The sequence below is a fragment of the Podarcis gaigeae genome (genome assembly GCF_964106915.1).
Source record: "Podarcis gaigeae genome assembly, chromosome: 2".
Lineage (NCBI taxonomy): Eukaryota > Metazoa > Chordata > Lepidosauria > Squamata > Lacertidae > Podarcis > Podarcis gaigeae.
Genome location: NC_139679.1, coordinates 120,526,152 through 120,552,176, shown reverse-complemented (window position 1 = coordinate 120,552,176; position 26,025 = coordinate 120,526,152). Strand labels below are relative to the sequence as shown.

The 26,025-nt window shown below is 46.8% G+C and overlaps 1 protein-coding gene and 1 long non-coding RNA gene across 2 annotated transcripts in view; one reads left to right on the top strand and one right to left on the bottom strand.

Annotated features, from left to right (window-relative positions):
* LOC310835940 (uncharacterized protein) overlaps nt 1–26,025 on the bottom strand; it is a 59,090-nt gene that overhangs the window by 8,308 nt on the left and 24,757 nt on the right. Inside the window, exons 3-8 of the mRNA XM_083720895.1 lie at nt 14,748–14,829; nt 13,373–13,455; nt 12,466–12,592; nt 7,048–8,652; nt 2,112–2,160; nt 903–966 (exon numbers count right to left, since the gene is read on the bottom strand). Coding sequence (XP_083577021.1) covers nt 903–966; nt 2,112–2,160; nt 7,048–8,652; nt 12,466–12,592; nt 13,373–13,455; nt 14,748–14,829 — 2,010 coding nt within the window. The remainder of the gene's footprint in view (nt 1–902; nt 967–2,111; nt 2,161–7,047; nt 8,653–12,465; nt 12,593–13,372; nt 13,456–14,747; nt 14,830–26,025) is intronic.
* On the top strand, nt 25,265–25,985 carry LOC310838174. Its single transcript, XR_014560763.1, has 2 exons — nt 25,265–25,569; nt 25,936–25,985. It is a non-coding gene; the product is annotated as an uncharacterized lncRNA (long non-coding RNA).

The following is a 26,025-nucleotide window of genomic DNA, read 5'->3' as shown; positions in this document are numbered from 1 at the left end:
TTCATAAATAAACCGCCTTGCGATCCTGGGCTGAAGGCCAGGCGTTTGCGCTTCACAAAATGGAACAACAGCAAGTAAACGCTTGCTGATTTTCAGCCGGGTTTTCCTTTGCTGGGTTTGATGGCTTGCCAGTTTTCAAGTTAAGTGCTTTCTGTTAGAAGCGTAGAAGCGTGGCATTGGAAGGGACCCTGGGGGGTCATCTAGTCCAACCCCAGGGATCTGAATGAAAGTCCTGCGCACGCATCTCAGGAGCTGATGTCTGAATTGCCATCGTGTGTGTTATTAAATAAAGGTAAAGGGAGCCCTGACCATTAGGTCCAGACGTGACCGACTCTGGGGTTGCAGTGCTCATCTCACTTTACTGGCTGAGGGAGCCGGCGTGCAGCTTCCAGGTCATGTGGCCAGCATGACTAAGCCGCTTCTGGTGAACCAGAGCAGCGTACGGAAATGCCACGTTAACCTTCCCACTGGAGTGGTACCTATTTATCTACTTGCAATTGACGTGCTTTCGAACTGCTAGGTTGGCAGGAGCAGGGACCGAGCAAAGGGAGCTCACCCCGTCGCGGGGATTCGAACCACCGACCTTCTGATCGGCAAGCCGGTTTAATCCACAGTGCCACCTGCGTCCGGTGTGTGATATTGGAGGGGCATTAATTCTAATCGCAGCGCAATGCACAATTCTTAGAACCGCAGAGCTGGAAAGGAGTCCCTTGGTGTCATCTAGACCAACCCCCGGAAATGCATTGGCCGTCTCAAGAGATGCAGACACAGCGCACCGCCAGCGGCTTCCTGGCCTTGCTGGAGGGAGCCCCACTCCCTGATTTGGGGGGGATGGGATAAACAGCCCCCCCGTGGGCACCCTCTCCCTGGGGCACCTGTGCAATGGGAAGGGGGGGGCTCACCAGATTGCAGATGCAGCATTTGGAGATGACCCTCCCAAGTGGAAAAGCCAGGCAGGAAAAGGGGCTTCAGAGAGGAGGTGCTTTGGCTGCAGAGGACGCCTCCTCCTCCTCCCCCCCCCCCACTCCCAATTCACTTCTTCTCTAGGAATCGAGCTCGCTTCGTTTTAACCCTTTGAAGACCCGCCTCTCAAAGCAGCCGCCAAGGAGGAAAGGCAGATGGGTGTTTTGCAGGCGCACTTCAGGTTCCGAACGAACATAGCCCATGGAAACAGCCCCGCCACAAGGCTGTTTTTTACGTGGTTACAAAGCACGGATCCACATAGATCCTCAGGATTTTTGCAATGGGTCACCCCAAATTCACCATCAGATCACATAGCACACACGCATCCACTGTTTTGTGGGGCCGCAATGGCGCAGAAATGTGGTTACAAAGCACGGATCCACATGGATCCTCAGGATTTTTGCACTAGGCTACCCCAAACTCACAGTCAAATCACATGTCTGTGGCCACAGCATGAACCACAAAAAACATACATCCACTGTTTCGTTCATAATATTTTTTTTCTTGGTTTCCTCCTCTAAAAACTAGGTGCGTCTTATGGTCAGGTGCGTCTTGGGCAAAAAATACGGTATATATCCAAAGATTTTTCCTCCAACAACCCCCATACCACACACTTGGTTCTCCTGCCCTCCCCATTTTATCCTCACAACAACCCTGTGAGGTAGGCCGGGCCATAGCCATGCGTAGAATCGTAGTGTCGTGGAATTGTGGCCTCGGAAGGGACCTTGAGGATCATCCAGTCCAACCCCCTTGCAACGCAGGAACAGGCAGCTGCCCCAGACGAGGATCGAACCAGCAACCTTGCCGTTATCGCCACCACGCTCTAAGCAACAGCTATCCAGGGAGCAAGGACTGGGGGCAGGGTGTGTCCAAAGCATAATCAGGTTTTTAAAAACGCCATCAACTGGGTCAAGTCAGGGAGGCGTGGAAAAGGCCGGCCGTGAGCCACATTTTATGTCATAGAGCAGGCAACTCCCATCATCCCTAGCTAACAGGACCAGTGGTTAGGGACGATGGGAATTGTAGTCCCAAAACATCTGGAGGGCTGAGTTTGGGGGTGCCCGTCATGGAGCCATAGAACTGTCGAATTGGAAGGGACCCAGGGGTCATCTAGTCCAACCCCATTGCGATGCAGGGATTTCTTTTGCCCGATGTGGGGCTTGAACCCACGGCCTTGAGATTTAAGAGTCTCGTTCTCTGCCAACGCAAGGAGCTGACTTCACAGAGCCCGTGTGGTGCTGTGCAGTGGTTAGAGCGTTGGACTCCAACCCTCCTTAGATTCCCAGAGGCATCACTAATAGCAGCCACAGATGGCCTGGCCGTCCATGAGTTCCTCCAGTCCTCTTTTAAAGCCAGCAGTGGTGTGCAGTGGTTAGTGTGTCAGGTTGGAGGATGGCTGGTGGCTAACGGATTGAGGTTGAATCTTGACAATACAGAAGTACTGTTTTTGGGGGACAGGAGGCGGGCTGGTGTGGAGGACTTCGTGATCCTGAATGGGGTAACTGTGCCCCTGAAGGACCAGGTCCGCAGACTGGGAGTCATTTTGGACTCACAGCTGTCCATGGAGGCGCAAGTCAAATCCGTGTCCAGGGCAGCTGTTTACCAGCTCCATCTGGGACGCAGGCTGAGACCCTACCTGCCCGCGGACTGTCTTTCCAGAGTTGTGCATGCTCTGGTTATCTCCCACTTAGACTACTGCAATGTGCACTATGTGGGGCTACCTTTGAAGGCGACTGGGAAACTGCAATTAATCCAGAATGCGGCAGTTAGACTGGTGACTGGGGTGGCCGCCAAGACTGGTCCTGAAAGATCTTAATTGGCTCCCAGTCCGTTTCCGAGCACAATTCAAAGTGTTGGTGCTGACCTTTAAAGCCCTAAACGGCCTCGGTCCTGTATACCTGAAGGAGCGTCTCCACCCCCATCGTTCAGCTCTGACATTGAGAACCATTTTGAACGGGAAGAACTTTAGGGGACGTGTTAAAACAAGTAAAGTCGGGATTGCTGCACCTCCAGATTGGCTGTTTCCTTCTGTCCGCCCCCCCTTTTTTTTGCACCACACACACACAACCAGCCATAAAAGTCCTGAATGAATTCATCATGCTTGAAATTGTAGCTGGTCATAGTGGGGGAACCTCAGTTCTGGAGGCCAAACGCCTTCACCAGTCGTGCTCCACACCTCTTTTGTGGTGTTCTTTGGCTACATACACACCATGTGTTTAAAATGCATAACTCTCCCCCCCTCAAAGAATCCTGGGAACTGTAGTTTGTTCAGGGTGCTGGGAGTGGTAAACTGCAGTTCCCAAGGATTCCTTAGGGGAAGCCGAAATCGCTCTGGAAGTGGGATTAAGCCTCTTTGTCGGTGTGTGTCTGACTGAATTTCAGCCTATTGTACAAATGTCACCTCCATCAATCGGTCACTTTTGCCTTTGGCCCCTCCTACCATCGGCCCCTCCTACCATGCGGCCCCCAGAAAGTTGCTCACGAAAGGCTGTGTTGTTGGCCAAGGCACAGTCTGACCCTCTCCTTTGGTAATCCTCACAGAACTCTAGCCTAATGGTTGCCATTAATTTGATTTTGAATTGATTTTAAAATGAATTGATTTTAGAATGCTGTGTTACTTTTATTGTTGTTAGCTGCTCTGAGACCAGCTTCGGCTGGGGAGGGCGGGATATAAATAATTTTTTATTATTATTATTACTGTGAGGAGATTTGACCATATGTGGCCTCGTATCTCCATAGGGTGTTGGAGAAACTAAAGGGAGCAAGCAGATTTACATTTCACTCACTTTGAAGAGACAGGATACCCAAATCCTGTCTGTAAAATCACCCCAGGCCTCAAAAACTGTAGCTAGGCCCCAAAATTCCCCTTTCTCTCTTCTAAAATCCACAGCTTCAGCTTTTCTCACAAGATGCCAGGAGACAGAGAAACCAGTAGGAGAACACTTCAATCTCCCAGGACATTCTATACAAGATCTCAAAGTAGCTGTTTTACTACAAAGGAATTTCAGAAATAGACTGGAAAGAGAAGCTGCTGAATTGCAACTTATTACCAAACTTAAAACCATGGAGAGACCTGGTCTGAACAAAGACATTGGATTCTTATCTCATTATACATGACAAAGCCATTTTTCACCTTCTCACCCCTTGCTTTTTCCTGTAAGACCTATTGCAGTCGTTAAGAGTCGTCAACAGGCTCATCACAGCTATCTGCCTATCACCCATTCCCACCACCCTTCTGAGTAATACCCCTCCCCACCTTCTCACTATATAGAAGGGTCTGGTAACATCTGTTTCAGTGTATCTAAAGAAGTGTGCATGCACACGAAAGCTAATACCAAGAACTAACTTAGTTGGTCTTTAAGGTGCTACTGGAAGGAAATTTTTTTGTTTTCACAAGACAGGAGTTTCTGTTCATGATCAGGAAAACTCATCATGGGGCAGGGCTCCTGAAGAGGGGGAGAAAGGAGAGGGAACTGGAGGGGATATATGCTCTGTGCAAATGGCTGCAAAACTTGTGCTAAGCTTGTGAGTTATCACGCTTACTCCTTCTACCAGCCCGGATAGTAGCAATAAAGCTTGTTACGGCTAAAATCTGGGTGCGGGGCTACTCTGCCACCCAGCTCGTCGGACTAAGTGTCCGCGGGTCCCTGGGGAAGAAAATGAGCTCAGCCGGGCACAGGAGCAAATTACAGAAGATCCGAGTTTATTGCGCAACAGGTTCAAGACGAGATTGAACAGCGAGAAAGGGGTGACATGAACTTTTGAAACTCCCTCCATGTCCCAGAATACAGTGCAAAATACATCCCAGTTACATCATGAATATATTAAGGAAAGGTTGGGTTACACAGATTACATCATGAATACATTAAGGAGAGGTTGGGTTACATCGGATTAACATAAGGAGGAGGGAGGGGGGAATATGCAGAGCTGGAGATATGCGCAGATAAGCACATCCTGAGTACCGGTGATGAGAAGACAATGGTCCATGTACTGGCATTTCCTGGAGGAAAGGCTTGGCAGAGTGATTTGGCAGGATTAGGGTCTTGACACCTTGCTTGAGGGATTATGGAGGACAGGGGAGGTGTGATGGAGTCCTAGAGAAATTGAGCAAATTGGCACATTGATTTTCTATGAATTTTATAGATTTTAGTCCCTTTTGACATTGACAATTGGAAATAAATTGATATATTGTAGCGAAGAAGAAGGTGAAGAAGACATGCCCCCCCTTCCGTATCAAGCTCTTTCTCTGAATTATCCCTTGAGTGTCTATTTGACTCCCACTTCCTTCCCGGGCGCAATGCTCTTCCCACCCGAAGGCAAAGCCTGAAAAGGCTATACCTTTTTGTGGTGAACAAAAAGAACTACCAGCCAGCAACAGGTCTACCGTTTGGGGCAGACCTGGCGAAGTGAGCTGGGAGATCCCTCAACATACCTGACTTCTGATAAACTTACATTCTGGGACCTGACCTCCCGACGTCTTTAAACTCAGCGCTGGATCCTTAAAGCCACTTCCTTCTCTCCTCACATCCTGCCCTTAAGTTTTTAACATTTGGCGTTTTATTATGTTTTTATATCTTATAATGATTTTATTAGTTTTCCAATTACAATAATCCAGTAATAGCCTCATAATAACAATGTCAAATTATAACACACTCTCTCCCACTTTAGGAATTCTTTGATGGTGACTGGAGTTTGCGCCTTCTTCTAAAACATTTCCTGCACACGTCATTGAGCAAACACCGGCCAGGAAATCACAGTCCAAAGCTGGAATTATCTCTTTATTAGCAAAACATGATCTTCACAGACTGGGCTGAGTGTCAGCCTTAATGAGCACAGCAGTTCATTCCCTGTATGTGTTACCCCATTACCGCATGACGCGGGTGGCGCTGTGGTCTAAACCACTGAGCCTCATGAGCTTGCCGATCAGAAGGTCGGCAGTTCGAATCCCCGCGGCGAGGTGAGCTCCTGTTGTTCTTTCCCAGCTCCTGCCAACCTAGCAGTTCTAAAGCACACCAGTACAAGTAGATAAATAGGTACCACTGTGGTGGGAAGGTAAACGGTGTTTCCGTGCGCTCTGGTTTCTGTCACGGTGTCCCGTTGTGCCAGAAGCAGTTTAGTCCTGCTGGCCACATGACCCAGAAAGCTGTGTGTGGACAAACACCAGCTCCCTCAGCCTGAAAGCAAGATGAGCGCTGAAACCCCATAGTCGCCTTTGACTAGACTTAATCGTCCAGGAGTGCTTTACCTTTTTTTTTTATAACCCATGAAACCAGTTGCCGAGACTAAAGGCCCCTGCCTTCTCACAGCTGTCTATGTGGGGAGCCATCTCCAGAGCTTTTCCCAAGCAATCAGAGACTGTGCCTGTATGTCCTTCTTTGCTCCTCCCTTTTCATGCCTCTTTTGGTTCTGGGAGAGGAGCTTGTCGCAGCAGGAGGGGAAGACATCTGTGAGTCTTCACATTTCTACCTCTTTACATCCCTCCTCCTATTCACCTGCTTTAGCTTCCCCCCCTGATTCTGGTCTTCTTTCTGCCACAGACTCTCCCAGCTCACTAAGCCCTGTTACCTCTTCAGCTTCCGACTTCTTCTCCCAGACTTCTCCCCCTTCTCCCTCTGACCACTCATTGTTGTCCCACAACCAATCCCTGGGCTCTGAGCCTTCTTCCCTTGATGGTTCCACAGCCGGTTCCTCCACCATTGCTCTGCTTCCAACCAATCCCCGACAACACACACAGCAAACTTCTCTTTTCCCCTTGTATGAATTCTCTGACGGGAAATGAAACTTTTTTGCAGATGAAGCCCTTTCCATAATCCAATCATTTATACAGTCTCTCTCCATTGTGAATTCTTTGATGATCAGTAAGATGTCTCTTCTGTGGCAATGTAAAGGCCACACCTTCTTAAGTATTTACATAAATGATCCTTTGTGTGAATCCTTTTGAGAAGTGAGTTGTATCTTCTTTCTGAACCCCATTCTATATTCAAACATTAATATGGTTTCGCCCTTTGTGAATCCACTGATGACAACAAAAACGTGTACGTCTCCTGAAGCTCTTTCCAAACTTTTTTTTTTATAGTTTCTTACCTATGTGAATTCTTTGGTGATTACGGATACTTTTCTTGCAGCTGAAGTTCCTTCCACATTCTAAGCATTTATATGGCTTCTCCCCTGTGTGAATTCTTTTATGTTTCGTAAGGTGAGATTTGTCTCTGAACCCCTTTCCACACACCAAGCATTCGTACGGTTTCTCCCCGGTGTGAATTGTTTGATGGAAGAGAAGGCTAGAACTGTCTTTGAAACCCTTTCCACACTCAGAACATTTATATGGTTTCTCCCCTGTGTGAATTCTTTCATGAGAACGAAGGTGTGCCTTCCCACCAAAGCTCTTTCCGCATTGGAAGCATTTGTATGGCTTCTCCCCAGTGTGAATTCTCAGATGCGAGGTGAGACTTTGCTTCAAGATGAAGCTCTTCCCGCATTCCATGCACTTATACGGTAAGTCCTGTGTGTGAATTCTCCCATGGGAAGTGAGTCTGTGTTTGGAAATAAAGCAGCTTCCGCATTGCAAGCATTTATATGGTTTCTCCCCAGTGTGGATTCTCTGATGATTAGTAAGATGTATCTTCCGAGTGAAGCTCTTTCCACACTCCGGACATTTATGTGGCTTTTCCCCTGTATGAATTCTCTGATGGGAAGAAAGGCTAGAACTGTGACGGAAGCTCTTTCCACATTCCAAGCATTCAAACGGTTTCTCCCCTGTATGAATTCTCTGATGGGAAGAAAGCTCACCACTGCGAGCGAAGCTCTTTCCACATTCCAAGCACGTATACGGTTTCTCCCCTGTGTGAATTCTCTGATGAAAAGTGAGACTTGTCTTATGGGTGAAGCTTTTCCCACAATTCAAGCATTTATATGGTTTCTCCCCTGTGTGAGTTCTCTGATGAAAAGTGAGGCTTGCCTTATGCATGAAGCTCTTTTCACATTCTAAGCATGTATATGGTTTCTCTCCTGTGTGAATTCTTTGATGATAAGTGACGCTCTTTTTGCAGCTGAAGCCCTTTCCACACTCCAGGCATTTATATGGTTTCTCCCCAATGTGAATTATCTGATGGGAAATGAGCTTGGTGCTCTGAGCGAAGCCTTTTCCACATTCCAGGCACTTATAAGACTTCTCCCCTGTGTGAACCATTTGGTGATTAGTAAGATATATCTTCCGAGTGAAGCTTTTCCCACATTCCATACATTGATACAGTTTCTCCCCTGTGTGAATTATTTGATGATAACTGAGTCCATGTTTGCAACTAACGCTCTTTCCACATTCCAAGCATTTATATGGTTTCGCTCCACTATGAATTCCACGATGGAAAATGAGTGTGGAGTTTCTCGTGAAGCTCTTTCCACACTCAAAGCATTTATATGGTTTCTCCCCTTTGCAGTTTTGGCAATGTGCTTTACATTTTCTTTTAGAACCGAAACTTTTCCAATAATCCCGACACTTATTTTTGTTTCTTATATCTGTTTTTCCTTTGACTGCAATTTCATTGTAGTTACTACCCTGAGAGGCTGGGGGCGTATTCCTCCCCATCTTCTCTGCTTCACTTTTCCTTCTCTGCTTTTCATTCTTTGTGCATCTTTCCAGTGACTCTTTTCCAACTCGTTTTCCTTTATTATTGGTTTTCGATTTGTCACCTGCAATGAAGAGAGAAATAGCTAAAAGCCTGTGGACAGAAGCCTCAAAACACTGAATACAATCACTGAACAAATCCATCTGGTACGCAGGCTGAGACCCTCCCTGCCCGCTGTCTGTCTCGCCAGAGTGGTGCATGCTCTGGTTATCTCCCTCTTGGACTACTGCAATGTGCTCTATGTGGGGCTACCTTTGAAGGTGACTGGGAAACTGCAATTAATCCAGAATGCAGCAGCTAGACTAGTGACTGGGGGTGGCCGCCAAGACTGATCCTGAAAGATCTTCATTGACTCCAGTATGTTTCCAGTAAGTGTTGGTGCTGACCTTTAAAGCGCTAAACGGCCTCGGCCCAGTATACCTGAAGGAGTGTCTCCAACCCCATCGTTCTGCGTGGACACTGAGGTCCAGCGCCGAGGGCCTTCTGGTGGTTCCCTCACTGTAAGAAGCCAAATTACAGGGAACCAGGCAGAGGGCCTTCTCAGTAGTGGCTCCCGACCTGTGGAACGCCCTCCCACCAGATTTCAAAGAGGAGAACAACTACCAAACTTTTAGACGACATCTGAAGGCAGCCCTGTTTAGGGAAGCTTTTAATGTTTAACACACTACTGTATTTTAATATTGTATTGGAAGCCGCCCAGAATGTCTGGGAAAACCTAGCCAGATGGGTGGGGTATAAATAATAAATTATTATTTTTATTATTATTATAACAACTTCAATGCTTTTGATAATGGGAAAGCTGGAAGGACTTAGATGGGAGGCAGATTTTAACTTCTTCTGTTGACTGGTGTTAACTGACAACTGGAGTGCTATGGATTTGGGCCATAGAGATGTATGTTCAGCTCCTAGTGAGAGGGTGAATCTCATTGGATGGTCTTCAGCCAATCACACTCTCTCGGTCTAATCAACTTCACCTATCTTATAGGTTTGCAAGGCCTATACAAGCAATAATTCCCCCCTTTAGATTTTTATTAAATGCAGTGTTAGGATATAAAAGTTTTTAATCCAGAAAAATAAATAAATACTCCTAGATTGGAAGATGGAGACTGGAATAGAGGAAATGTGCAGAAAATATTAGATATATTGAGAAAGATCAGGAGTGGGGGGCCCTTTTTAGTTACTGGCCAAACTTTTTTCTCCATAAGGGGGGTATTATTATTATTTCAGTCAAACCAAATCTGCTCTGTCTCTTATGCTAGTCAGCTCTCTGCCCCAACAGAAAATGGCTGGGATGCTAGTTCTGCCTCGCTAAAAACTCCGAAACTTACTGTCAGAGCTGCCTCTAGGTCCCAGCTCACAGAGGACCAACGCCAGGTTGATGTAATGTACAAAAGTCTTTATTGAAGTTTAGTTTCCATTTCAACGCCAGAGCGTGCAGCCCTACGTCTTAGACCTTAGATCGGCCAAGTCCCGTCTGAATCACCTCCCCTTCCGCACCAGTTTAAGATCCTCGCCCTGCTCCACCTTCTGCGCTGTTCTCTCCTCCTCTGGGTCCTCCTGCCCGCTGGGGCATTGCCCTTTCTGGACTCTTCCGACGCTGAGTCGCTCAGCTCCTCCCCCTCCGACGGGCTTTAGGACCAGGTTCCCAATCCTCATTCTCTGCTGTCCCGCGCTCCTGTACATTTGAACTTGCCTCTCGCGCCAACCCAGTGACCTTTCTCCTAACCGTCACACTGCTTGTGTCACTGCTTCCCCCTTCCGGGACGCTGGCCGGATCTGACCTTCCCCCCGTTGTCAGACTCTCCGATGGAGGCGTGGTCAGCCCTGTCTCGTCTTCTCTCCCTGGTGGGGAATGCACTGGCCCCGATGCTTGGGACTCTTCCCCCCCACTCCGCTCTGGTGGGGAAGCTGGTCCTGATTTCCAACTACTGCTCTGGGAGTCCCTGCTGCCCCCTTGCTCCTGGAGCGTTCCCCTTGGGAACCCCCTGCCCTTGGCCGCTGGCGCCCCCTTCTGTGAATCTTCCGATTCGCTGGAGAGGCTCATGGAATCCCTCGGACCACTTTCATCTCCTGCGCTCCCCTCGGATTCCTCCCCCTCGCTCTCCATCTCCTCTCTTCCCTGTGCCTCTGCTCCTGAACCCCTGACACTTACATTTTTAAAGGTCTGCTCAGTTCAAAACAGTCAGGTCAAGGACACAACAAAAGGACCCACTAGCTCCCGGTGGAGTACAGGGTCAGGTTTAAGGTGCTGTTTTTGACCTTTAAAGCCCTATGCGGCCTAGGACCCACGTACCTATGGGACCACCTCTCCTGGTATACCCCACGGAGGACCCTCAGGTCCACAAATGACAACATTTTGGAGGTCCTAAGTCGCAAGGTGGTTAGGTTGTTCTCAACTAGGGCCAGGGCCTTTTCAGCACTGGCCCCGACATGGTGGAACGCTCTGTCACAATAAACCAGGGCCCTGCGGGACTTGACATCTTTCTGCAGGGCCTGCAAGACAGAGCTGTTCCGCCTGGACTTTGGTTTGGACTCAGTCTGACCCTTTGTTGCCCTCCCCTTATGGTTTTGACTTTTAAAATGAGGCTGCATTTTAAATTGCATTTTAACCTGTATTTTAAATTGTTTTTTTCCTTTTTCTTTTTTCCTTACTATGTTTTTACTGAAATTTTATTGGTGTTAGCCACCCTGAGCCCAGCATATGAATATGATTGTGATTATATTCAGAGAGAATACATTAGATAACTGTCAGTTCAAAGTAAACTGCAGAGGGCTTCAGGGCCTGGAGAAGGAGGAGAACGTCTCTGACCACCAGAATGAACCAGAGATCAATCTGGGAAAGGACATGTCCGTGGGGACGATCGTTCAATGATCGTTCCAGGCTGCAACCTTTTGTCAGGGACCGTGCTGAGGAGGGGCTACACTGAGGAGGAATGGTGTGAGCCTTTCCCTCCCCCTGACCCTCAATCTTCCCAGGAACAGGAGGACAGTTTAGATTTGGAACAGTGTAGATTTGGAACAGGAGCGTCTCCACGCCCATTGTTCAGCCCGGACACTGAGGTCCAGCGCCGAGGGCCTCCTGGTGGTTCCCTCACTGCGAGAAGCCAAGTTACAGGGAATACGGCAGAGGGCCTTCTCGGTAGTGGCACCTGTCCTGTGGAATGCCCTCCCACCAGATGTCAAAGAGAAAAACAACTACCAGACTTTTAGAAGACATCTGAAGGGAGCCCTGTTTAGGGGAGCTTTTATTGTTTAATAGGTTATTGTATTTTAATATTCTGTTGGAGGCCGCCCGGAGTGGCTGGGGAAACCCAGACAGATGGGCGGGGTATAAATAATAAATTATTATTACTATTACTATTACTATTACTATTACTATTACTATTACTATTATTATTCCTCCACTGCCCTCCCCAAGGTCGAGAAGCGCTCAGAAAGTCTCAAAGCAGAAGGTGCAGAGAGAACAAGCTCAGATTACAAGAAGTAGGAGCAACATAGATCAATAGGGACGGAGGGGGTGTAAGCCTTAATTGGGAGCACCACCATTTTTAGGAGATGTGTTCTTTGTTCTCTCGCTGGGATTATTAAAGAATCTAACTGGTAAGACGTTCCTTTCATTTGATCTTCTTATTTACTGCCATGGAGGAGAAAGCCGATTCCCCAAAGCCTGATTCCTTTGCTTCATTAAAAACCTGGTGAAGCTGTACAAAAGGAAGCGGATGAGCCCGTGCCCCGTGTGTGGGAAGGTCTTCGCCACCCAGTCGAGCGTCAACCGATGCTCCAACACTATGGAGCTACATCAGAATATTGGGGTTCGCCGCGCACTAAAAAGTACTGAATTTCAAAATGGGAATTATGATCCAACAGGGAGCCTTACCCAGAGAGGCCACGATGCCTCTATTTTCCTCCATGACTTCCTTGTGCAGAGCTCTCTGGTCAGGATCCAACACAGCCCACTCTTCTTCTGTGAAATGTACAGCCACATCCTCAAAGGACACTGGACCCTAAAAGAAAAAAGGAAACACCTCCTTGCATATAATATACAGATGAGCGGGGTATAAGTAATAAATTATTATTATTATTATTATTATTATTATTATTATTATTATTAGTGATTACTGACCGGCACATTCCTGTGACGCTGCCCCTCCCCAGCAACACTTCTCCCCTGTTAGAATTTCTGCTCCATGATGGCAGTCATGAGATAGTTGTCTATCACATGACGGTGTATGTTTTGACTCCACAGAGTGGGAAGTGACAGAGACAGGATGTTTGTGTTACTGTGTTCTGTGAAGTGGGACTACTGTCCTTTCTTCCTTCTCTCTTTGCTGTCTGATGCTAGAGAGAGAAGGAGCCATGTTGCAGTGCTCTGTGTGTGTTTTATATGTAAACAAAGTAGATTAGCCAAAATGCTGAGTTGCTGAGGTCTGTTACGCAAGCTGCGAACACTCTGCAGATCCCTAAGTGTGCCGGTGTCTGTTGGCATCGGTCGCTATGATGTTCGGGCTGAAGAAAGCTTTTGAAGCTCCCAAACGAACAACCAGGAGGGAGAGAACATGCCAGTCGGGCATGTGTCTCTACCAGGGTCCTACTTGAGTGTAGGACGAGCTCCTGACATCCCCAATCTAATTCATACCGACCTTGAGTGTTTTTGACCTGCTGGAATATGACCTTGAACTTGGAGGGGTGTGTAGAAACTACACACCCCTCTGCTCTCACCCACCCCTGGAAGGTTGCTCAGATAACAATGTGGCCCTCAGTCTGAACCAGTTTCCTTGTCCCACCTGATCCGATTCCACAGCGGCTCCTTCTGCTCCGCCACAAAGAGGAAATGAATGAGGATGTCTTGGCCGCTTCATTCCCTCGCCTGAAGGAGACAAACAAACGTGCCAGAGAGCCATTAGGACATCCTCACCTCTGAAATGCATGCCTAACTTAGAAAAAATCCTAGCTTCATATGTGGTGGTCTTGTAGTAAGCTGAAAGCTTACTGGGAAATGATATATAATGAATTGAAAAGGTTGTTTAAAATAACCTTTGTAAAAAAAACCCGAAAAGCTTTTCTTTTGGGAGTTATAGGGAGAGAACTACCTAAAGTGTACAGAAATTTATTCATGTATGCGACTAGAGCAGCAAGAATTTTGCTTGCACAAAAATAGAAATAACTTCTAAAATACAGCAAAACAAAACACACCCCATCCCCACCTCTCCTAGGTTTTCGGAGACCTGGCTGGTATTTTCTTAATGCTGGAGGAAATGTTGGTACTTGGATAGTAATGAATGGTAATGAATGCTGGTGAACAAGGTACATATCAGGTCCAAGAGGAAAACAAGAAAGGAATTTTTGCCTAGAAAGTTCATAGAAGAGGCAACTTTAAAGGCCTTCTCAACTCCACCAGATTCACAAATTGGGCAGGTTGAGATGTTATTAATCCTGCTATCCAAAAAAGTGTGTCCCCTGGAAAGCTAAGGTCTGCAAATGGTTTTTCTTAGAGCAGCAGTAAGGGTGATAAAATACCTCCAGGAAAAATGTATTTTTTTTTATAACTGGCACCAATATGAATAAGACATTTGTGTGATTGAATGAAAGCCCCATCACTTAAAATAGAAAGGAATTCCCTCTTGAAACATCAGATTCACTCTAGTGGGACAGAAATTAGGGCAAGCATCAGTATTAAGACCAGGGCTTTTTTTCCAGTTGGAACTCAACAGAACTCAGTTCTGGCACCTCTCAGTGAGGCTACAGGGAACCAGGCAGAGGGCCTTCTCGGTAGTGGCCCCCTCCCATCAGATGTCAAGGAAATAAACAACTATCTGACTTTTAGAAGACATCTGAAGGCAGACCTGCTTAGGGAAGTTTTTAATGTTTGATCTTTTTTGTGTTTAATATTCTGTTGGGAGCTGCCCAGAATAGCTAGTGAATAAATTATTATTATTATTATTATTATTATTATTATTATTATTATTGGTGTTCACGGTGAGTTCTGATGCCTATTTTTCTAGAAAAGTTAAGACCATCAGAATGTCAGTGGAATTTCCTCAGTACATTTGAGAAGAAGTTGGTTCCAGTTCATTACCTCCAAATAGCAACTACTTCCACGGAAGTTCAATTCACAACATGGAGAGAGAACAAATTGAGATACATTGCACTGATCCTCACCCAATGGCTTCTGCCTGGGGTCTGATGGAGTCGTCTCTGTCGCAGGGGAATCACCTCCCATTTCAGCAAACAGACCCTTTACCTGAAACAACAGCAATAAGGAAGGAAGACATTAAATGGGGAGAAATGACACAGCTGAAAACCTTGATGATTTCTAAATAAATTTGGACAGGGAGTACAGAATTTTGCACCCACAGTCTGACCTGCTTGGGACCATGTAACAACGCTTGGCATTTTAAAAAAGATAATATTGTTTTATTTCTGCTTTACATTTTAAAATATTAATTTAAACAACCTTAAAATATCAATGACTTCCCTTCTTCTTTCCATGGTTCATTTTGCATAAATCCCTGCATATTTTACATAAACTAAACCATTCAGTGTTCCATTATTACTTCCATCAAAGCTTATTTACACTGCTGAATTTATCTTAATGCCACCCACGTTTTCAAGTGTACACTATTTCCCCCCATATATTCAATAAACATTTTCCAAACTTCTCTAAACATATGTTCTTCTTGTTACCAGTGTTATGTAGATTGCAATTGTTTTACTGATGATCTGCTAATTATTTTACATAATGTTCCAATAAATACTGTTATTTATTGTTTGCAAGCCGCTTTGAGACTCATTAGAATGTAAAGTGACGTGGAAATATAATAAATCAAATCAAATCAAAATCAGGGCCAGTCTACTAGGGAAGAATTGGAAGAAACAAGATTTACCAACTATCGAAGAAGAACTTGCCAAACTGACCGGGAGACTCCGAGACCAGAGAGAAGAGACGGTGGAAGAAGATTGGAAGAAGTTTAAAGAATATTTGAAAAAAATATGTGAATATTTAAATCTTAGAATAGCTTTGGAAGTGGATATAGGCTGTAGGGTTAGAAGTAGAAGATAGTGTATTTTAAAATAGTTTTATTTGTAAGTGATAAAATGTGAATATTTTTATGGTAAAAGTAGGTGTGATGCTTTTGAATTATGGTGCTGGAGGAGACTCTTGAGAGTCTCATGGACTGCAAGAAGATCAAACATATCCATTCTTAAGGAAACCAGCCCTGAGTGCTCACTGGAAGGACAGATCCTGAAGCTGAGACTCCAATACTTTGGCCACCTCATGAGAAGAGAAGACTCCCTGGAAAAGACCCTGATGTTGGGAAAGATGGAGGGCACAAGGAGAAGGGGACGACAGAGGATGAGATGGTTGGATGGTGTTCTTGAATCTTCCAGCATGAGTTTGATCAAACTGCGGTAGGCAGTGGAAGACAGGAGTGCCTGGCGTGCTCTGGTCCAGGGGGTCACGAAGAGTCGGACACGACTATACGACTAACCAACAAAAACAACAAGGTGTGATTAACAAATGGTTAAAAATCATGATATATGAAACTGCTAAGGATGAAGTAAAATTAAAATCTGATAGGGGGGACTTGGGGAAGCTCACCTAACAATGTTTAGGAAAAATAAGTAGAAGACAAGAATTTGTTTGTATTGTTTATTTGTGTTATTTGTGTTTGGGGGGAAAACAAAGAAGCAAAAAACCAGGGCCAGTCAAAGCAGAGCCTTCCAGATGTTGTTGAACGCCAGCTGCCATCAGCCAATGCTCAGAGATGATGGATTTAGTCGAACAACATCTGGGGGCTCATGTTTGTAGGTTTAATGTAGATTAAACATTCTCACCTGCTGCTCTTCCTGCTTTTTCTCCTCTGCCTGGCTCAGGAGGAAACCTTCTGCCAGCGCCACTGCCTGGGAGCTGGTCTCCGCTCCACATTCCCTGACCCAGTTCTCCATCTCCGGGGGGAGAAGAGCCAGGAACTGCTCCAAGATCACTAAATCCAGGATCTGAGTCTTGGTGTGTCTCCCCGGCTTCAGCCACTGACGGCAAAGATGGTGGAGTCGGCTGCAAACCTCTCGGGGTCCCTTAGCCTCCTGGTACTGGAAGTGCCTAAACTGTTGGCAGTGCGCATCTGAGCCATGGATGTTCTCCTTCAATGTCTTGTGTCTGCTTCCAACCCAAATTTCTCCAGTGCTCCCTGTCATGATGCGGTCAGGCTGGCTTCCTGCTTCGAGAATCTTGTTCTTCCATCTCTTATCTGCAGAAAAAACATTCTCTGATGAAAACATATTTTTCATTTTGATTGCTCATACAGTGGACGCTTGGTTTGTGAACATGATCCGTACGGGATGCACATTCACAACCTGCAGCGTTCGCAACCACAGAAACGCCGTTTACCTTCCCGCCGGAGCGGTACCTATTTATCTACTTGCACTTGACGTGCTTTCAAACTGCTAGGTTGGCAGGAGCAGGGACCGAGCAACAGGAGCTCACCCCGTCGCGGGGATTTGAACTGCCGACCTTCTGATCAGCAAGTCCTAGGCTCTGTGGTTTAACCCACAGCGCCACCCGCGTCCCTAGCATGAGGAACAAGGCTGCAAATGTGGTAGTGGCAACCCCACTTCTCCTTTCTAACTCAGCCAGGTCCAATTGCCTCACTCTTGTTCATTATTCACTTTCATTTTATTTATTTTTAAAAAATTATTTGGTTTTTCAGATTAAAATTTTACAGTCACATATCCAACATACGGGATGCGGGTGGCGCTGTGGGTAAAAGCCTCAGCGCCTAGGGCTTGCCGATCGAAAGGTCGGTGGTTCGAATCCCCGCGGTGGGGTGCGTTCCCGTTGCTCGGTCCTAGCGCCTGCCAACCTAGCAGTTCGAAAGCACCCCCGGGTGCAAGTAGATAAATAGGGACCGCTTTATAGTGGGAAGGTAAACAGTGCTTCCGTGTGCTACGCTGGCTCGCCAGATGCAGCTTTGTCACGCTGGCCACATGACCCGGAAGTGTCTCCGGACAGCGCTGGCCCCCGGCCTCTTAAGTGAGATGGGCGCACAACCCCAGAGTCTGTCAAGACTGGCCCGCACGGGCAGGGGTACCTTTACCTTTACCTTTATCCAACATCCAACATAAAAACAAGATTCCAAGGAATCTCTTGGACTTCCCTCCTCCCCTTTGTGGGCCCTATTGTTAATCCTTCCCTCCTGCATCTTTTGTGATAATCCAAAACCTTCTACCTCTCCATCTTTTTCACTTGGGTTCTTGCGTAATCGACTCCTCGGACAAAAAGGCTGCCGGTTTTTAGCAGAGCAGCTTTTCGAAGATCCCCTCACATCTGAATGCGCACATGCGCTACAAAGCCAGGAAGCTGGGCCTCTTTTGTCTACACAGATGGGGAAGAGAGAAATGAACACGTGCATAAACATGTGCATAAAGAACTATAAAGGGACGCGGGTGGCACTGTGGGTTAAACCACAGAGCCTAGGACTTGCCAATCAGAAGGTCGGCGGTTCGAATCCCCTTGACGTGGTGAACTCCTGTTGCTCGGTCCCTGCTCCTGCCAACCTAGCAGTTCAAAAGCACGTCAAAGTGCAAGTAGATAAATAGGAAACGCTCCGGCGGGAAGGTAAAGGGCGTTTCCGTGCGCTGCTCTGGTTCGCCAGAAGCGGCTTAGTCATGCTGGCCACATGACCCAGAAGCTGTACGCCGGCTCCCTTGGCCAGTAAAGCGAATTGAGCGCCGTAACCCCAGAGTCAGTCATGACTGGACCTAATGGTCAGGGGTCCCTTTACCTTTTTAAACAATTATAACAAGAGATATGTCGCCTGCAGGCCAGGAGAAGCCCAAACTCCCATCCTCAGTGCATGTTTGCTCCTTAATAATAATAATAATAATAATAATAATCATAATTTTTTGCTTATACCCTGGCCTATCTGGCTGGGTTTTCCCATGCACTCTTGGCAGCTTCCAGCAAAATAAAATATGGGTCAGTGGCATATTTCTGCATTAAAGGGGGCTGGAATAGATGATCCTCAGGGTCCCTTCCAACAATAATGACAATCCACTCCCACTGATCAACTCCACCTCGCCGACTCACCTTAAACCCCAGCTCAGCCGGTAGAGCAATAGACTCTTCATCTCAGAGTCGTGGGTTCGAGTCTCACATGGGCAAAATATTGGACAGGGGGTTGGACAAGATGACCCGGGGGTGCCCCTTGCAATGTTACGATTCTGTGATTCTATCTTAAATAATAGAAAATGGGGAACGGAGACACGAACCACCCCTCTCCCTATTTGTTTCCTGCGGTGGATCACCTGATCTGCGTCTCCCATGCGACGCCTCCACCTTTCCACAAAAAATGTTGCAGAATCTCACCGGGTTGCAGGAGGAGCCGCAGATGCAGCGCGCGCGGTGGTGAAAAGCAGAGGCTCCTTCCTCTGCAAAGCGGGGAGCTGCTTCTTGCTCTGAAGGAAGCCCCCCCCTCCCTCGCTTCCACCCCAAATTTCCTTCTTCTCTAGGAATCCGGTTCTTTTTTAACCCTTGCAAAGCCTGTGCACGAGCACTGCCGCTCTGTGCCAAAGAGGAAACGTGCGCCCTGCGCGCACACAGATGGGAATCCGGGCATCTTTTCTTGGGGGCGGGGAGACTCGCCTCCACTTCGGGTTCCCAAGCAAACGTGGCCAGGGGGGAGGAATCAGTTGAAAAAAACTTTGAAGAGGGGGGGAGGAAGTCTAGTGGTTAGAGCAGCCCTTTCCCATCACTGCACAGGGTGATACCGCTGCCCCACGGGACAATGCCCTATGCGGCCTAGGACCCACGTACCTAGGGGACCGCCTCTCCTGGTAACGTCCACAAATGGATGAGGAGATTTCACCCCTCCCATATCCAAGAATCTGCTGATGAGTCTGCTGATTCTCCAGAGAGGAGGGGCAGTGCTCTGCTCTCTACTTATTCCGCTCCAGCACCACATCAAAGAGCCAGTCAGTCAGTCAGTGTATCGGAGACTTCTACAGAGCTGCTCTCCAAGTCGTTTATGCTCTGCTAGACTCTGCTATACTCTGCTGTGCGACGACTGTCTTCTTGTTGGAGTGAATCCGGTGCTCACAACTCTAAGCTGTGAGTCCACAGCACTTTGACCTGGTGGTCTCTGGAAGTGCTACCCAGCTCGCCTAGCCCAGTCGGGGTTGAAGTGCATGAGTCCAGTTGGTGACACTGGCTCAAGGGCGATGCTGACATTGACAACATTTTGGAGGTCCCAGGTCGCAAGGTGGTTAGCTTGGTCTCAACTAGGGCCAGGGCCTTTTCAGTGCTGGCCCCGACTTGGTGGAACGCTCTGTCACAAGAGACTAGGGCCCTGCGGGACTTGACATCTTTCCCCAGGGCCTGCAAGACAGAGCTGTTCCACCAGGCCTTTGGTTTGGACTCAGTCTGACCCTTATGTTTCCCTCCTCTTATGGTCTTGATCTATCAGCTACTTTTAAAATGAGGCTGCATTTTAAATTGCATTTTAACCTGTATTTTAACTTTCCTATTACGTTTTAATTGTAATTTTACGGGTGTTAGCCGCCCTGAGCCCGGCTCTGGCTGGGGAGGGTGGGATATAAATAAAATTTATTATTATTATTATTAATGCGCCCCTGAGCAAGTGTGCTGCTTGTCTCTTTTCTTGGCGAGGGGACAGAGGGAGCAAGGAATTTAATAGAATCAAAGAAATGTAGAGGTGGAAGGGACCCCAAGGGTCATCTAGTCCAGCCTCCTGCAATGCAAGAGTTAAAGGTAGAAAAAATGTTAAAGGGGCAAGGAGTAGCGGTGGGGGAGAGAAGAGGGGCAGGAAATATTTCCAAGCTGCCCCCTTTGAGATTCTGACGACTCCTCTGCGATTTTGGAAAGGATGGATCTTGCCCAGTGCTGACTGGACTTGAACCCAGCACCCTCTTCGTTCAAAGGGAGATGCTTCGCAACTGGGCTAAGGTCCTTTCCGTAGCGAGGCAACTGGCCTTGTAATGGCTGCAGCTGAAGCCTAGGGGGACTGGGAAGGGGGCAAGCTCGCCTTTCAGTGGCAGTCAAAACAAGGGTGTATAAACCAGTGTATATAAAAACACAATAAAACGTCAAACATTAAGAAGCTTCCCAATACAAGGCTGCCTTCAGATGTCTTCTAAAAGTTGTGTATCTCCTTGACATCTGGTGGGAGGGAGTTCCACAGTGTGGGTGCCACCACCGAGAAGGCCCTCTGCTTGGTTCCATCTAACTCCGCTTCTCACAGTGGGGGAACCGCCAGAAGGCCCTCAGAGAAGACCCTCAGTGTCTGGGCTGAGCGATGGGAGTGGAGACGCTCCTTCAGGTATACTGGGCCAAGGCCAGTATTTTATCAGGTTATTTGATACATGAAAACATTTTGCCTGATTCTGAAAGGCCTGGTTAGATTTATATATCAATAGGAAATGATTTACAATGAATTGAAGAAAATGTTGAAATATACATTTGTTAAGAAACCAGAAGTATTTTTACTAGGCATTACAGGTAATGAGATAAATAAGGAAGAAAAGAAGTTATTTTTATATGCAGTGACAGCAGCAAGAATATTGATGGCCCAGAAATGGAAACAGGAGGAATTGCCTACGATAGAAGAATGGAGAACTAAAATGATGGATTATGCAGAACTGGACAGAATGACAGGAAGGATCCGGAATCGGCGAGATCAAAGATTTACAGAAGATTGGGAAAAGTTTATCCAATATATGCAAAAACTGAGTGATAATAAAATTACGTTTGTAAGCTTTAAGGAAGCTCTGTGAGGGGAAAGGGTTAAAAGGGCAGAAATGTGTAAAAAGTAACAATAGGAAGGAATGGCAGACAAATTGAGAGAAGTCAAAAAAGAGAAGATGTAATTAAGATGTATGGAATGTATAAATTTGCTTTTGTACTTGAAAACTAAAAAAAATATTATATATATATATATAGATTTATGGTTTTGGTGTCCTCGGGTGTCTTCCCGTGTAAAAGTTGGGGTGTCTAGGCGACGTTTCGACGAGGTCTCACTCCTCATCTTCAGGCTGGTGCTTTCGGCTTCTTGTTACTGGAACAGAGCGGGATCTCAATGTTTGAGTTCCTATAAATACTGTAGAGGGGGTGTGGTGTCTAGCCTCCAATGTTCTGGGCAGAGAGGAAGTTCCCAGGCTAGTGTGCCTTTTCTTCTTTTGTTCCTTAATTACTTGAGAGATACCTTGAGTGATTTCTTGAGTGATATCCTGAGTACCACTTAGGTGGGTCATTAGGTGTGGATTAGTTGCTAAAGTCTTTGTGTCTTGACCTCTTGAACTTTGTGAAGAGTTTTCCTGAGAAGATGGCTGTATTGCACTTAGTTGTGTTTTGGCTTGGCTTCGTGTATAGGGGCGAGCTGTGGTTTTGTGGCTTGTGTCAGCCAGATCTGTGTAGGGATTGCAGGGGGGTGCAGCATCCGGAGGTGCCACCATGGATTGGCTACTGGATGGTGTCAGTAATTCATCTGTGGAGAGGGTCTGGGTTTGGGTCTGGTGTGGTTGATTGGTGTTGGCGTTCTGTGTGCCTCTGGATCTGGTGTCAGTTTTTGTGGGGAGGGCTAATTTCCAGATGTCTGGCAAGCGGGATGTGTCGTCACGCTTGTTCATGTTGTGAGGGTGTTTCTCTATCTCGATGGCTTCCATGATTATTCTCTTGTGGTGATGTTCCGTGTTAAAGAGCAATTTGGAATCTGCAAAATTAATTTCGTGTCCTGTTTCTTTCATGTGTTGGAAAAGAGAGGAAGTTTTTTCTTCTTTTTTGACGGCATTCTTGTGTTCTGCGATACGTGCATTTATTCGTCTGTTTGTTTGTCCAATGTACGTGGCTGGGCAGACTTTGCAGGGTATTTCATAGATCCCTTGGTTTTCCAACTGGATTTTATCCTTGGGGTTTCTGAGGATATTGGCTATTTTTTGGTTGGTGCAAAAGGCTGTTTTGATATTGTGTTTATGGAGGATTTTGCTAATTTTATCTGTAGTGCCCTTGATATAAGGAAGGAGGGCCATGCCATTGTTTTCTTCTGTGTCTTGGTTTTTGGGGGGTGTTTCCTTTTGGATTAGCTTCGTAATCCTGTTTTGCTGGTATCCATTGGCAATTAACACATTTGAGAGATTCTGTAACTCAGTTGTCAAGTGGTCTTTGTCAGCCAGGCGTTTGGTTCTGGAGATGAGAGTCTTGGCTACGGAGTTTATTTGTGCAGGGTGGTGGTGTGATTGTGCATGTAAGTAGCGGTTGGTGTGTGTTTTTTTCTGGTAGATAGTGTGTCCTAGGGAGCCATCAGGTTTTTTGTAGATTAGGACGTCAAGGAAGGGAAGTTGGTTGTTGGCTTCTATTTCCATAGTGAATTGTATTTTGGGGTGTAAGTTGTTGAGATGTGTGAGGAAGCTATCCAGTTTTTCCTTCCCGTGTGGCCAAATTGCCAGACATCTGGAAATTAGCCCTCCCCACAAAAACTGACACCAGATCCAGAGGCACACAGAACGCCAACACCAATCAACCACACCAGACCCAAACCCAGACCCTCTCCACAGATGAATTACTGACACCATCCAGTAGCCAATCCATGGTGGCACCTCCGGATGCTGCACCCCCCTGCAATCCCTACACAGATCTGGCTGACACAAGCCACAAAACCACAGCTCGCCCCTATACACGAAGCCAAGCCAAAACACAACTAAGTGCAATACAGCCATCTTCTCAGGAAAACTCTTCACAAAGTTCAAGAGGTCAAGACACAAAGACTTTAGCAACTAATCCACACCTAATGACCCACCTAAGTGGTACTCAGGATATCACTCAAGAAATCACTCAAGGTATCTCTCAAGTAATTAAGGAACAAAAGAAGAAAAGGCACACTAGCCTAGGAACTTCCTCTCTGCCCAGAACATTGGAGGCTAGACACCACACCCCCTCTACAGTATTTATAGGAACTCAAACATTGAGATCCCGCTCTGTTCCAGTAACAAGAAGCCGAAAGCACCAGCCTGAAGATGACGAGTGAGACCTCGTCGAAACGTCGCCTAGACACCCCATCTTTTACACGGGAAGACACCCGAGGACACCAAAACCTGCATTCCTGTACCCGTGAAAATCTACGAAAGCATATATAGATTTATATATCAATAAAAATATTGCACGGCCACTTCCTAGAACCACGACTCCCATCAGCCTCAGCAAGCATGGCCAGTGGCCAAGGTGATGGGAGTTGTAGTTCAGCAACCGCTGGAGGGTCCCAAAGGTCGCCCACCTCCTTGTGAGCATCTGAGGCAATTCCCTAAAAGGGGAAAAAAAACACTGATCCTGCTATTCTAGAGGCTTGGGAAAAGGTGGGGAAACCCTCAGCTAGCGAACTTTATTATCTCTGCTTCTGTTTCTGAGGTAGAAATTGTCCTAAAATTATCTACAGAAGTGTGTTGTGAACTGCCCTAAGGTATACAAATTTAATAAATAAAAACAGTCCTGGAGCCCCATTACGTTCCTAACCAAGCATCACATCCTTTTTGTTTCTATAGGGATTGGGCACAGTTGATGAGGTTTCAGGGAATTTATTTATTTATTTAGCCCAAAACATCCCCCTTCTCAGACGTTGCAAACTTTCCTCCAGGGGAAATGTGGGGGGTCAGCTCAGAGACCAAGGGCGGCGGCAGCGGCTGCCCAGAGGACTCGCAAGGAGAGGAGAGGAGGCTAAGGGAACGCTCCACAAGGGAGGGTGTTCGAAAAGGGGTGAGGGGCTGCCGGCTCTGCAGATAAGGGGGGGGATATAACTGGGCTCCTGAGCCCCACAGCGGTGCAGCAGAAAGGGTGTACAGTGGACGCTCGAGTTGCGAACGTGATCCGTGCGGGAAGCACGTTCACAACCCGCATCGCCGCTTCGGCGCACGTGTGGGTCGCAATTCTGCACTTCTGCGCATGCGCAAAGTGCAATTTAGCGCTTCTGTGCAAGCGCCGAAACCCAGAAGTAACCCGTTCCAGTACTTCCGGGTTCAGTGCCGTGCGCAACCCGAAATCGCATAACCGGAAGCATCTGTAACCCGAGGTATGACTGTAGTTGGTCAAGAGCAGACCCAAAAAGGTCGAAAACCTCTGGTGTAGATCATTTGCACAGAGGAAAACTATTTAACAAATCACATGTAAATACTGAGATCAGTTGCAGGTATTAGATAGTGAGCATGTTCAATGTCTCAGCAGATTTCTCCACAGATTGTCATGAGTCCACAGTGGTTTGGGTCTTTCAGAATCAAGGTAACTGGCGATGACGGTGTCTTTCGGATAGGTTTTATTTACACATATATGCAGGCTGAATATAAGACGGAGAGGACTCACACAAATCTTGCTCTCTTGTTCTGTGTCTGGGGAGAGGCATAGATCCACAGCATTGGATCCACACAGAGAGCAAGACATGCTTTTCCCCCTCCCAACTCCATCAGAAGGAAAGGCAGAACAGACAGCAAGTCATTGCACTTTACCTTACCTGCATATATTGTTCCTTTTATTTCTCCTTGCTATTGATTTCTCTTTGATGCTTTCATCTTTCAGAAACTAAAATGCCCCCACTGGTCTTCTGCTAATGTATTTACAGTGGTACCTTGGTTTAAGAACAGCTTAGCTTATGAACAACTTGGATTAAGAACGCTGCAAACCCAGAAATAGATCTTTTGGTTTGTGAACGTTGCCTTGGAAGCAGAACATGTTCCGCTTCCTGCTGAGAATGTTCCGTTTGTAAATTGAGTCTCCCGCTGCTGTGGGAAAGCACGCCTTGGTTTAAGAACACCTTGGTTTAAGAACGGACTTCCGGAACAGATTAAGTTTGTAAACCAAGATACCACTGTAATATAAATAGATCCAAGTGGATTTTTAGACTCTTGGATCCTGTCTGGTCCCCAACATCTTGCCTACAGGGACAAATATATTGTTTCACCCCGTGTGAATTCTTTGATGACAGGTAAGGTTAGTACCCTAGGGACGCGGGTGGCGCTGCGAGTTAAACCACAGAGCCTAGGACTTGCCGATCAGAAGGTCGGCGGTTTGAATCCCCGCGACAGGGTGAGCTCCTGTTGCTCGGTCCCTGCTCCTGCCCACCTAGCAGTTTGAAAGCACAACAAAGTGCAGGTAGATAAATAGGTGCCGCTCTGGCGGGAAGGTAAACAGCGTTTCCATGCGCTGCTCTGGTTCGCCAGAAGCGGCTTAGTCCTGCTGGCCACATGACCCGGAAGCTGCACGTCGGCTCCCTCGGCCAGTAAAGCGAGATGAGCACCACAACCTCAGAGTCGGCCAAGACTGGACCTAATGGTCAGGGGTCCCTTTACCTTTAAGGTTAGTACTGTACATGATGCTCTGATCATCTTTGAAGAATTAATTAATGATAACAATAGAAGTTTTTGCCTTTTTGGAAGCTCCTCCCAA